The following is a 12865-nucleotide window of genomic DNA, read 5'->3' on the forward strand; positions in this document are numbered from 1 at the left end:
GGAGGGGTAGGAAGATGAACATTCTTTTATGAACAGGAAGTTAGGGCCGAGAGGAGGATGGTGAAGGAGGACTCAACATTCCCCACGGTGGTTCTTTCTTCTAACCCACTGGGCATGGCTTCAGGGCTTCTGAGTCACTCTTAGGCTAAGCATTCCATTTTGGGGCTATGGAGCTGGGGCGACCAGCTCACCCCCCACCTCCAGTATCTACAGAAACATCTGCTTTAGCTTATTAGGAAGTCAAAGCAGCTGGCCATCAATCCATCACCTTTCTGTTTAAGAACACATTCCTGTTGGCTGACATGCCCTTCACCCTGGATTGCTTATGTGTATCTGTGAAAGTGTGAACTGAACTTGGTGATCATTTGAAGAGCCTCTTACATCCTGGTTTTTTTTAACTTTCTCACAGGAATAGCAAGATTTCTCTTTGGGGAGTCATGGAATGATGACTGACTGGTTAGATAGATAAGCTGCAAGCCCTGGAAGCAGGAAGTTAAAGTAGGCTCTTAAGCCAAACTCCCTTCTCTCAGGTAACTCAGCAGCCTGGATCCTGAATGAGTAGACTTGGGTCCAGCTCATAGTTGTGCCAGGAACTAGGTGAGCCGAGACAGGTACTTCAGCCTCTTAGGGTCTCAAATTCCTCTTCTATAATAATAACGATCATGCCAGTTTCACAGGGTTTTTTGTTCATTTGTTTTGTTTTTGGTACTTGGGGCTTGAACTCAGCACATGGGTGCTGTCCTGAGCTTTTGTGCTCAAGGCTGCTGTCTAAGCACTTGATCCACAGATCAATTTCTAGCTGTGTGTGTGTGTGTGTGTGTGTGTGTGTGTGTGTGTGTGTGTGTGTGTTTAATTGGAGATTTTAGTGCTTGGGCTGGCTTTGAACTACAGTCCTCACATCTCAGCCTCCTGAGTAGCTAGGATTACACGCATAAACCACAGGTACTCTGATAGTCTCAGGAGTCTTCTTTTTTTCTAATTGGTTTTGTTGTTGTTATGGAGGTGATATGCAGAGGAGTTACGTTTACATGTGTCAGGTAATAAGAACATTTCCTTTTGCAGTTCCCTCATTCTCTCCCATTCCCTCCCTCCCATCTCCACCCACCAGTTGTATAGTTCACTTTCATCAGTGTCCAGTGTGCTCCACTGCTGTACTTTTTCGCCCATTTTCCTCTGATTCTGTGCTTTCCCCCCACACTCTCACAGATGTGCACATGAATATATCACATATGAGGTCAAGAATACAGAGTCATCAGAAAAGTAAAAAAGCACATTAAGAAACAAGTTTCCTTTTCTTTGGAGTTTGTTTCAGTATGTATATTATTTTATATACACATGAAGAGGCTCATGGGTATTGTACCTTTGTGATTCTCTCCTAAGACTATCCTCTTTTGGTCTCACTGCATGTGAGCATCTAGAATTCTGTGCATTTTGTCATATCGCAGTGTGTCTTAGGTATAACTTCCGCATATTAGGGAGAACATGCATCGTTTGTCTCTCTGAGCTTGCCTTACCTCACTTAATATGATTTGTTCTAGTTCCATTCCTTCCTTTGAAAATGACATTCTTCTATTCTTTCTAATGGCTGTGTAAAGTTCCATTGTGTATTTTGGATCCACTCATCTATTGTGGGGCATCTGGGCTGTTTCCATATCTTGGCTACTGTGAGTGGTGCAGCAATGAACATGGATGTGCAGGTGTCTTCATCATATCCCGGCTCATGATGCTCAGGATAGATGCCAACAAATGGTATTCCTTAAAATAATAAAGGCTATGTATGACAGACCAATAGCCAATGTCATACTAAATGGGGAAAAGCTAATACCATTTACCCTAAAATCAGAGCAAGGCAAGGAAGCCCACTCTCTCCATAGCTCTTCAATAGAGTATTTCTAGAATTCTTAGCCAGAGCAATAAGGCAAGAAAAGGACATTAAAGGGATCCACATAGGGAAAGAAGAAATTAAACCATCCCTTTTTGCACATGATATGATCTTATACCTAAAGGACCCAAAATACTCCACCCCCAAACTCCTAGAGCTAATCAACCATTTCAGCAAATTAGTAGTATGCAAAATTAGCCCACAAAATTTAGTAGCCTTTCTGTATGCCAACAATGTACATGCAGAAAGGGAAATCATGGGGAAAAAAAACATTTGCAATTGCCTCAAAAAAACAACAACAAAACAACCCTCAGAATTACTTAACCAAAAATGTAAAAGATATTATAGCAAAAACTATGAAAATCTAAAGAAAGAAAGCAAAGAGGATACAAGGAAATGTTAAGACCTTTCATGTTCATGGATAGGAAGAATCAGTATTGTGAGAAAGGCCACACTTCCATAATGATATATAAATTCAATGGAATCCTCATCAAAATCCCAATGACATTCTTTACGGAGATGAGAAAATAATAAAAAAATTCATATGGAACAACAAAATTCCCAGAATAGCCAAAGCAATCCTATGTGCCAATGTGGGCAGTATCACAGTACCAGATTTCGAACTCTACTACAGAACCACAATAACAAAAACAGTTTGGTATTGGCACAAAAATGACCCAAAGATCAATGGAACAGATTAGAAAACTCACAGGATCCTTAAGAGGTCAGAATGATGGGGAAAGAAGGCATGTTGAAGAGCATCTGAAATTTGAATTCTTTCTTATTAAGTCACCACCAACAATCCATATAACCTGTCTTGGAGCTCCTTTTGTGACAAGGCACCCATTCTTCGAGACTCCTGGACACTGTGGGATTGATCTGATTTATTTTGTGGCCCAAGTGGCCTCTGTTGGTTGGTACTTCTTTTGGTACTCTGTTGGTACCAATTGGTTCTTCTCTACTGGCTGTGCAGAAACAAGCCCACCGTGTTTCTGTAAGAACAGCTTCCAAATCTCTGGAGGTAGCACTGCAGCCTGGATGCAGAAATCTCTCTGTCTTCTTTCCACCAAGTAAAACCTTTCATTCCCTTTGTGATCATGGTTATTGTTCTCCAAAGATACTTTAGGTAATTTATGACCCTTAACCTATTTTTGTTGAGATCTGAATGTGGTACTTAGGACCATTTGAAAAAGGAGGAATAAAGTGGGTACTCCTCCTTTGTTCTATATTCAGTGCTTCTATGAATGCATATAATCCTTGAATTCGTTTCTTTGGTGGTAACTTCCCAGCCTTTCCTCCATCATCACAACCACAAATTCCCACTTTTTTGGTCATTACTTCCTTTCTGTCCAGTTCATTCTGCCTGGTAGCCAACTCAACTGTTGCATCAGGGATTGAATTTCTGACACATGCCTTTATAGTGGCTACATTCAAGCCATACCACTGATATGAATTAAATTCTTGACCCCCAAACCTCAAGTGGACTCCCAGAGCTACCTGGCTAGTTCCCAGGTCTGGAGGCGTCCCATGTGCCTAAGTATCGGGATCACATTTCTTTATCCTTCATCCTCGAGGACATCTTTCTCCTCACTCTCTTTCACCTGATGAGTTTATCTTCAACTAGATAGGTCTCCTACTTGCTTCTTCCAGCTGGCTCCATCTGTACCCAATACCTTGCCTTCCTTTGTTCTCTCTGGGTATTTCCCCCTGCTCCTCAGACTAAGCTCTCCAGATGTGAGCTATTTTTTTTTTTTTGCCCTGAAACTTACTCAAGAACTTTTGTGCCCCTCTTGCACTCCATCCACTTTCTTTGCTACAATATTATTATTATTATTATTATTATTATTTTGTTTGTTTTTGGCCAGTCCTGGGCCTTGGACTCAGGGCCTGAGCACCATCCCTGGCATCTTCCTGCTCAAGGCTAGCACTCTGCCACCTGAGCCACAGCGCCCCTTCTGGCCGTTTTCCATATATGTGGTGCTGGGGAATCGAACCTAGAGCTTCATGTGTAGGAGGCAAGCACTCTTGCCACTAGGCCATATTCCCAGCCCACAATATTATTTTTTCTCTTTTCAAATGAGGCCCATGGACTGAACTGCTGAAATTCTGGCTTGCCCTGCTTGTTGTAGGTGTTACCAGGACTCCATCCGCATAGCATGCTGGGATAGGGCAGCAGGTGGCTCTGATGTAGACAGAGCTGGCAGGTGAAGCGGGTGGGGCCTCCAATATCTTCACCTCAGCAAAGAGATGACATCTCATACATCTAGGAGGTCCCGAGTTAAGGGGTTTTCAAGAGTGCCTCATTAATGCTGCCCTGTCCCCACACAGAGATACAGAATTATGGTAAATGTGGCAAGCTGCCTTCCACAGCCAACGCGTCAGAACTATCCCATCTTTCCTCCATCCCTTGTTTATGCTGAAAGCCCCTGTCAGCTCTCACCAAGAGGAGTTTCCTCCTGGAACAACAGCTCCCTAACTATTTCCAGACCACAGAGCCTTCAAGCCTTAGTTGTCTTCCCTTTCCTCCCCTCTCTTCTTCCAAAGATTCTTCCAGAAAATGCACCCATTCAACTCCTGTCCTCTGTTCTGATATGTGGGGTTCAATCGCATTCCCTGGAAAAGTACATTCTCTACTACCGCCTATTGGAGATTCTGCCCACATAGTCCTGGCAGCTCCTGGGAGTCCTTCTCCTGAAGGGCAGCTTTCCCACTTACTTGTCTGTCACAGCCTGCATGAATGCATCCAGAAAGTCTTCATACTCCTGCCCACGCACACGGCGATGTTTTAGGCCTATGTACAGTTGGTCTCTGAGCAGCTCCTGGAACAGAGAGCAGAACAATCAGCTCCGTTGCTACTAATTTATTATGGTTATTTCACAAGCAAATGTCCATGTTTAGCATGAGGAATGATGGGGTAGGAGAAAAAGAAAGCTGTCTGTATCTTCCCACCCCTACCCAGGAATCATCTTTGTAATTCTCTGCCTTCTTAGTCTTTAATTCGACATCTGCCTTGCCCACCCCTGGAATTGGTGCTGAGGGGAAGTGCTGGCTAGGTCGTTGGGACGGAAACTGATGGTAGAGACCAGCTCTAACATGGCATGGAGGTGACATGGCAAAACAAACAAGCAAGCAAACAAACAAAAAGGAACAGACCAACCCAAATAGCCATTGTGTTTCCAGGGGGCCATATGGGTTTCAGGTCCCAAACTTGTATATTCTTGGTGGCTGTGGTCAGGTATGTGTCCCTCAGCCTCCATTCAATCAAAAGTCCTTTCCATATCCAAAATAGAGGGTCCAATCATGGAGGAGCCAATTCTAAAACTCTCCTCACACTTCTGGTCAGTTGGACCAAAGGTATTCCCTTAGGGGGAGGAAAACCGAGGACCCTAACTGATGGGCCCAGGGAGAGACTGTGGCCCCTGTTTCTGGGCCCTTCCTTACACAAAGAGTCTGCCTTTTCTTCTTCTTTTTAATCTTGAAGTAGTTGTACAACGGAATTACCATTTAACAAAGCAGTGTATGTATATAATGCCTCTTGATCAATGCTACCTCTTTCCACATTTCCACCCATCCCTCCCCTCCCCACCCTTTTCCTCATTCTTCTTACTTTTGTAGGATATACAAAACTCTTGACTGTATTCTCCTCTCCTTTCCCCTTGACCCCACCCTACTCCTTTCAAGTACCAGCTTCCTGGTGTTTATTTTGTTGAACTTTGATTTTGCCTTTCTAAGGAATTACACTATTGCTTCTGTATTTTCACTGTCAAATAAGCCTTCTCTGTCTGCTCCAACCCTTTTCCTGTCTAATGCTTTAATCCAAAGAGAAAAACAAACCCAAGTCCTAGATGATATCGCTGTAACTCTTGTCAATAAGCACTTTTTAAAAGGTTTATTTTTAAAGGATCCTTTTATTGGAAAGATTATTGCACAATTCTTTGAGATGGAAATGAACAAGGACCAGACCCTTTCCTTGGAGAACTTGACGTTATGTGACAGATTATTATTATCACCTCCCTTCTTAAATTGAGAATTAAATACCTTGTCTAAAGTCACAGCACTAGTTAAGTGACAGAGAATGAATTCAAACTCAGGTGCTTCCCATTCCAGAACCTAGAACCCCTTCAAGGTCACACAAGGTCACACTGAGGGTGCTCGGAAAATCATCAGGGTCATGCTCCTCAGGCCGTAAGTCCCCTTTCCTCTGCAGCATGGAGTTATCTTACTCTAACCTTCTTTCTGCCTCCATTCATAGGGTGACTGGATTTAGCAAATAAAACTCTGCACTTCCATCAAATGTAATTTTCAGACAAATATTAATCATATTTCATTATAAGTATGCAATACTTGGTACATAATTAAATTTAAAACAATTAAGAATCACTACTCGTCTGAAATTCACATCTAACATGGCGTCTGTATTTTATCTGACACTGCGTGCTGGAAACTTCTAAATGCAACAGCACACACATAATGAGAAGACTGGACTGAAAAGAAGAGGTCAGGGCGATAGCTAGTCCCACAGTCTTTCTTGCATACAATCAGTTTGTGAGGTGCAGCTGTACCTCCTTTCCCTGTGTTGTTCCCAGCCAGTGGCATCCTTGAGATTTTTTTTTTTCCTGTCCTAGGGCTTGAATTTAGGACCTGAGTACTGACCCTGGCTTCTTTTTGCTCAAGGCTAGCACTCTGCCGCTTGAGCCACAGCGCCACTTTCGGCTTTTTCTGTTTCTGAGGTGCTAAGGAATCGGAGGAATTGAACCCGGGGCTTCATGCATGCTAGGCAAGCACTCTTCCGGCTAAGCCACGCTCCCAGCCCCGGCCTCCTTGCTGATTTGGAAAAATACTTCACTCCTGCCAGAGGTGCTCCAGCGGTCTGAGGGTGTGGATATAGCCTTTCCTGGGGTTCCATTCTGCCAGCCAATGCGGTCTACAGAATGAGAGGCTGAACCCTTGGACTTCCCCAGTGATGACTGAGCACTCCTGGGAGAACTGGGCAATGTCCCAGCTCTTGCCTAGTTCCCTGGTCCCCACAGTGCCAAGCGCTGGGAGGAGGGGTTGCCCTCGTGAGACCCAGCCAACGCAGTGCTGGGAGTCAGCTTAACCCCAAACTCTAGCTTGCTCATCTGTAAAGCACAGACGAGCACACGCCAGGCTATTAGAAGCATCACAAGAGTAAATTACTCAAATACTCTATAGAAGCATAAGAAACCAATTGTCAGTATGATCACACCACAGAATTTTTCTATCTCTTGAGGCATGGCACATTTTGCTATGAGACTATACTTTTAAAAGGTATTTTGCAGTCACCTTTGTATCTCAATAGTATCTAATTGAAGTTGTCCTTTCCTCTTTCCTGAATGGTGTTTCCTGAGAAGTGTTCTGAGGACGCAGAAATCCTTCAGGACAAAGGAAGAGTTCGACGCACCCCAGTTGAGACTGTGGAGTTTGAGTCTGACTCCTTACTCTATTCAAGGTCCTGGGCATGTCATGACATTACTGTGTTGTTAGGAAAATAGAGGAGAAAGGAAGCAAACGGGTGGACTCGATCTCCCACAAGTGAGGACTGTTTATTGAGATAGGGCAATGAGGGACACAGCCTTCCCGGAAGCTTGGAGACTGTGTGTCTGAGCTGGGACAGGGGCTGGGTTTGATGAGGTCTGAGCAAGGAGGCAGAGGTTAATACGCAGCCACTAGGTGTAGGGACCACTAGGTTGGGGGCTTTTTGGTTGGGTCCACAATGGAATGTTCACAGCCGGCCTTGGGGGAGTTGCCCTGCCCGCACATCAAAGCAGGCCCATGCATACCTGGGGTTCTGTCTGGTGCCTGTAGGCGCCCCAGTGGGGGTCAATCCTTCATGTGTCTTGTTGCTTCATTCTTAATCTTGTTGCTAGATTCTTAACATGGGGGGGAGGGGGCTGAACTCATAAATCACTTCCAGAGGCCAACAGGGCATCTCCTTGTGAACTGAACTTACAGAATCACAACACTTCAGCCGGAAAAAACACCTCTCTGCTCATGAGGTCCACTTGGGGAACATTGCATAAAGTTGGATGAGCACAGGGCTTGCGGGAAGCCATTTCTGCAGTGGGCCTCTTTTTTTTTCCACATAAAATAAGGGGCTAAAGGAGTTAATGGTTCAGGTTCCTTCAATGTTAGACAGGGTGACTGTCATGTGTTTTGTTTCACCAACACAGTATAACTGAGAGGCGCTCCCTTGGAACCTCACCATGAGACGTCCCTTCTTCATGGGAGTTGCGCTGTGGATTTATTTTGCAGGCCTCCTGGGTGCTGGCAGGTAAAAGTGACTCGGTTTCAGAGCTGCATGCAGCAGATGTGTTCCTCCAGCAGGAAACCTGGAGGGGTGTTTTCTCTGATGACGATGGAAACTCCTGTGGCCTCAGGAGTGTTTATGGAGACACACACAGAGATGGAGTTGTTCTGACAGGGAGGCTCCCACAAACACACCTCACTGCACTTATGCAGGAGAGAAGTTACGAGGCTAAGCCTACCATTCCTGCAGCCCAGGCTTGCTCTGAGCGAGACACGTACCCTAGACTTCTGGGGAGAATGTCATGCAAATCGACACTTAAAGAAAAAAAAAAAAAGAACTGTAGTGTGAGAGATGAATAGTAAATCTATTGGAAGAGAGACAAACCACTGTCTCCCTAATGCTGGTCCACTCTGTGACTCTGAATTCTCATGCTCTGAGTGCAAGACTCGAGGGAGAAGCAGACACTTGGAGTGGATGTGACACAGGACCCATTAAAATGAGCAATTAGGTGACAAGGTTGAAGCACTGACAACTAGACGATTCCACCCAGGCCTGGCTTTTATTCATCTCCTTCATTCCTAGCAGAGTGCCTGACACTTACTAAACACTCAATAAACTTTTATTAAATAAGTAAAGAGAAAGTGTCCACAAAATAATCTTAGTTGGGAAAATCAGAACAAAACTACCAACACATTATGATTATAGCTAGGTCATAACTACATCTAAGTGTAACCATAGGTAAGTATTGAGGGAGATCACATGTATAGCACTGTGGAAGAAATGCTCTTTCTTATTTCTTTCAAAAATTTAAATCATACTCTACAGTTACTTTAATAGTAAATAACTTCTGGACTGACATATGGAAAAGATCACCTTAGGAACCCAGTCTTTCCATTTGTAGCAGATCTTTTCCAGCAAAGTAAACTCTCTGGGCCTCAGTTTCCCCAACTGGAAAGAGAGTGATGACAAATGTTCTGCTCTCTGGGTCTAAACTGGGTGTAAGGTCCTGGTTTATGGTTATAGCTCATTTCTGGTCATCTTTTCTGGTGGGTTTGTCACAAATTGGGATCAACTTTGAACTTCAGCACACCAGGGCTGCGCGCTGTACCTTCAACAACGGATAGAAGGATTGTAATGTATATACTAGAGTCAACTAACTCCCTTTCAGGGGATTCAAAAGCCCCAGATCAGCCATGCCGGTTCCATTCTTACCTAAGGCCAGATTTGAGAAGAGGGAGTGAAGGTCTCCATTAAATCCAGTTGGAATACAGCCTGAGACATGGCATGGGAAGAATATCTAAGATGGCTTGCCACACCCACCTGTCTCTCCAGGCAAAGATGTAGTTTTGTGGCTGGAGGATCACTTTACTAGCTGCCTGGTATAAATGCAAGCATCTGGTCAGGGGAAGGGAAAACTGGACCTGCCGAGCAGCTACACAGATTGTGCTGCAAGCCAGCCTCCATCTCCCAGGCTGGCGAGGAAGCGCATGGAGAAGAGCCTTAAAAGTAGAGGGTGCTCAGTGATCTTCCCGTCTCGTTCCCATCAAGTCTAAAGGAGGCAGGAGCGCTGGGAGCGGAGTCACTACTTCTCAGACCAGTCGTGCCTCTTGTTCTTCCTCATCTCATCCCACCCCGCTGGTTTCCAAACTCTCAAGTAGGGTCTGCCTGGAATTTAATCATTTCATGGCATCTGTGGGCAGAACCAAATGAAGCCTCCTTCCTTGCTAGGAGCTAGCGTGGCCCCTTTTGTTTAGAAATGGGGATTTACGGTGTCTAGGCAAGAGGAAATCTGAGGAAAGAGGCTTTATGAGCACTACAGATTATAAACAACTATTGCTTTTTTGACAATGTGAATCAATGATAGAATGTATCCTAAGGAAATAATCAGATAAAGGGACAGCATGAGGATCTGGAAACAAATTGTCTTTATATCAAACCTACAAATGACCTAATTGTCCAACTCATGTGATGTGAATTATGACATAGCAGGTAGCTATTAAAGTGACCATGAAGAATATGACCTGGGAGAAAACTTGTGCTGTACTGTAAGTTTCAGAAAGCATGATGAAAAACATTGCAATAGAAACCCAATTTTGTTCCTATGAGTGTTGGTGGGGGGGAAAAGGGTGAAAGGAAATGCAAGAAAATGTAAAAAAAAAATTATCATTTTCCATGTGACTGATATTATTTTTAATATTTCTTTGGACTTCAATTTTAATGTACACTGATCTTAAACTAAAAAAAAAATCAATGTCATTAAGAAGGAATTGTTGAACCAGACATTAGTGGCTCACACGTGTAACCCTAACTAGCAGGTGGAATCTGGAAGATTGTAATTCAAAGCAAATACAACAAACCCAATCCACGAGGAGTAAGAAAAGTCCACAAGACCATATCTCTAAAATAACCAACTAACAAAAAGCTGAGATGGAGGCATGGCTCAGGTGACAAAGTGCCAGGAGAAGCAAGCAAGCTTAGCAAGTGCGAGACCCTAAATTCAAACCCTATGCTGGTGAGATACAGGGAGAGGGAGAAAGAGAGAGAGAAAAAGAAGAAGAATTCTTGCACAGTTTCTGATGCAGCGGCATGGAGCTGAGAATCACAGGCTTGCACAAATCCTGCTCCTGGTATCTGTGATAGCAGAACAACTCTTGGCTGGGGCTTGGCCTGCAGTTGCAAGGCAGCTGGATACCCACAGCATAGTTAAGTTTCTCTCCCTGGGTTTACAGGTTGCTTGAATCCCTGATTCTGACATGTCAGCCCCTGGAACGGATGCTTGGAGTTTTAACCCTTCCACTCAGGCAACTCATCGCAAAACATGCTGAGCAAGCAGAGCCCCCTCTCACTGGCTGGTGAGGTGTGCCAAACAAGTCCTCCTCCAGCCGTGGGTCAGAGCGGCTTGGAGGAGAATGGAAGAGATGGGGTCTTGGAGGCAATGCACCGGTGGAAGCCGAAGTGAGGGTCATCCCAGGTACAGAAGACAGGGGAGGCGCAATGGGACCTGGAAATGGACGTGGGCTGGGAGAAGCAGGCTCAGGAAGGAGGAAGCTCCTCCCATTTATGTCTGTGTAGGGGATGGGGAGACTTGACCTTGATCTGGTCAAAGGGCAGCTGACAACGAAGTGGCTGCTGCCATGTGGCAGTCACACCCCACCCGCAAAAATAGGCCTTCTCGCCTCGGTCTAGACAGTCTGTTACCTCGTTGTTGGTGCCGACATCCAGCAAGACCGGGAGGCAGTGCTGGGGGTTCACCCCTCCGCATGCTGTGTACAGGGTCAGCTTGCCCGTGGGGATGCCCATGCCGAAGGAGCCCAGGTCTCCCAGGCCCAGAATCCGTTCCCCGTCAGTCACCACCACGGCCTGCAAAACACAAGCATCTCCTGAGGCCAAGTTTCCACTCCTGTGTCTAGCAGTGTGGCTTGACAATGGATGCCCGCTGACTGCAGGGGACTCAACCACCTCAGGTAGCAGCCCTGGGAGCAGGCTTTGGGGAAACCCCACTGAGGTACCGTGACAGAAAGACACTGGCCCTGCGCCTGAGGTTGGGAGTGTGGGCTGCAGACACAGCTGGAGGAAACCACATCCGGTCACTCTCCCTCAAAGGAACTCGATTTTTCATGAAATGGGTATAATAATAATTATAATAAATAATGCCTAAACTATCAGGTTGTTATAAAGATGGCTTGAAATAACTCACGGCTCATTTTAACAGTAAATAGTCACTGTTTTCAAGATTATAATGATGATTATTTAGGGCAAACACTAGACTTTTAAATTATTTCATATTCTCTAGTTCAGCATTACTAAAGAAAGACCATACAATGATTGCCTACTAAATGAGGGAATCAAAGATGGAATAAAATGAGACCTTGGAGAACTATTTTAGAGGACAGTACTTGGGTATGAGCTCACACTTGCGAGGTAGGCACTGCATGACTGCATGACTCCAACCTGGCTGATGCGGCTTTCAAGAGAGTAGGGCTCTGCAGAACTTTGAACGTTCTAACCTTCACATCTTCATCCACGCCATAGGCTGCTACGTCACCTCTTGAGCAGATGGCATTTGTAGTTGGCTAATGGGGTATCGTCACTGGGAGATCCAATACGCCTCTCAGATTCCACAAGTTGCCAAGCAAACGAAGCTTCCTTTCCTTCTTGCTGTTGTTGAACTTTTGTTGTTGTTGTTGTTGTTACGCCGTCTTCCTTCCTCATTTGTTTCACCTCTCCCACGCCCAAAGCTAGCCAATGTGCTCTCATTCCTTTCTGGTTGGTCAACAAGTTCTGCTGATTGTATCAGTTCCATGTTTCTGGCACCTTCTTCATGATGTGGCCATCATCGCTACTGCCTTGAGCCAGCACATGTATTACTCCTTTAAGCCATTGCAGTCCAACTAGCTCAGCGAACAGTGCTCATGCTCAGGCTGGCCTTGGACACGCCCCATTCCATTTCGTGTTTCCCAACGCGTATCCAGATGAATCAGTTTCTTGCCTTCACATTGCCAATGGCCCATTGCCTCTACAAAATAAAGCTCACATATTTTAGCTTGACCTTTAAGGTTTTCATAGTCTATGTCCAACCTGCCCTTTAAATGTCCCATTCATCTTCATGCTTCATCCTATCTAAAATCTTTTTGGCTTTGCATGAGCTCTGTATTTTCATGAATACATGCCTGTCTACTCCTCAACCCCTTTAATTTCTAAATTCAAATTCTACT

At 44.8% G+C, this 12865-nt stretch overlaps 1 protein-coding gene across 1 annotated transcript in view; it reads right to left on the reverse strand.

Annotated features, from left to right (window-relative positions):
• Window positions 1-12865, reverse strand: part of Me3 (malic enzyme 3) — a 167385-nt gene that overhangs the window by 36376 nt on the left and 118144 nt on the right. The window contains exons 5-6 of the mRNA XM_048360363.1: window positions 11349-11510; window positions 4598-4701 (exon numbers count right to left, since the gene is read on the reverse strand). Of these exons, the coding sequence (XP_048216320.1) occupies window positions 4598-4701; window positions 11349-11510 (266 nt within the window). The remainder of the gene's footprint in view (window positions 1-4597; window positions 4702-11348; window positions 11511-12865) is intronic.

Source organism: Perognathus longimembris, chromosome 13, assembly GCF_023159225.1.
Source record: "Perognathus longimembris pacificus isolate PPM17 chromosome 13, ASM2315922v1, whole genome shotgun sequence".
In the NCBI taxonomy this organism is placed as follows: domain Eukaryota; kingdom Metazoa; phylum Chordata; class Mammalia; order Rodentia; family Heteromyidae; genus Perognathus; species Perognathus longimembris.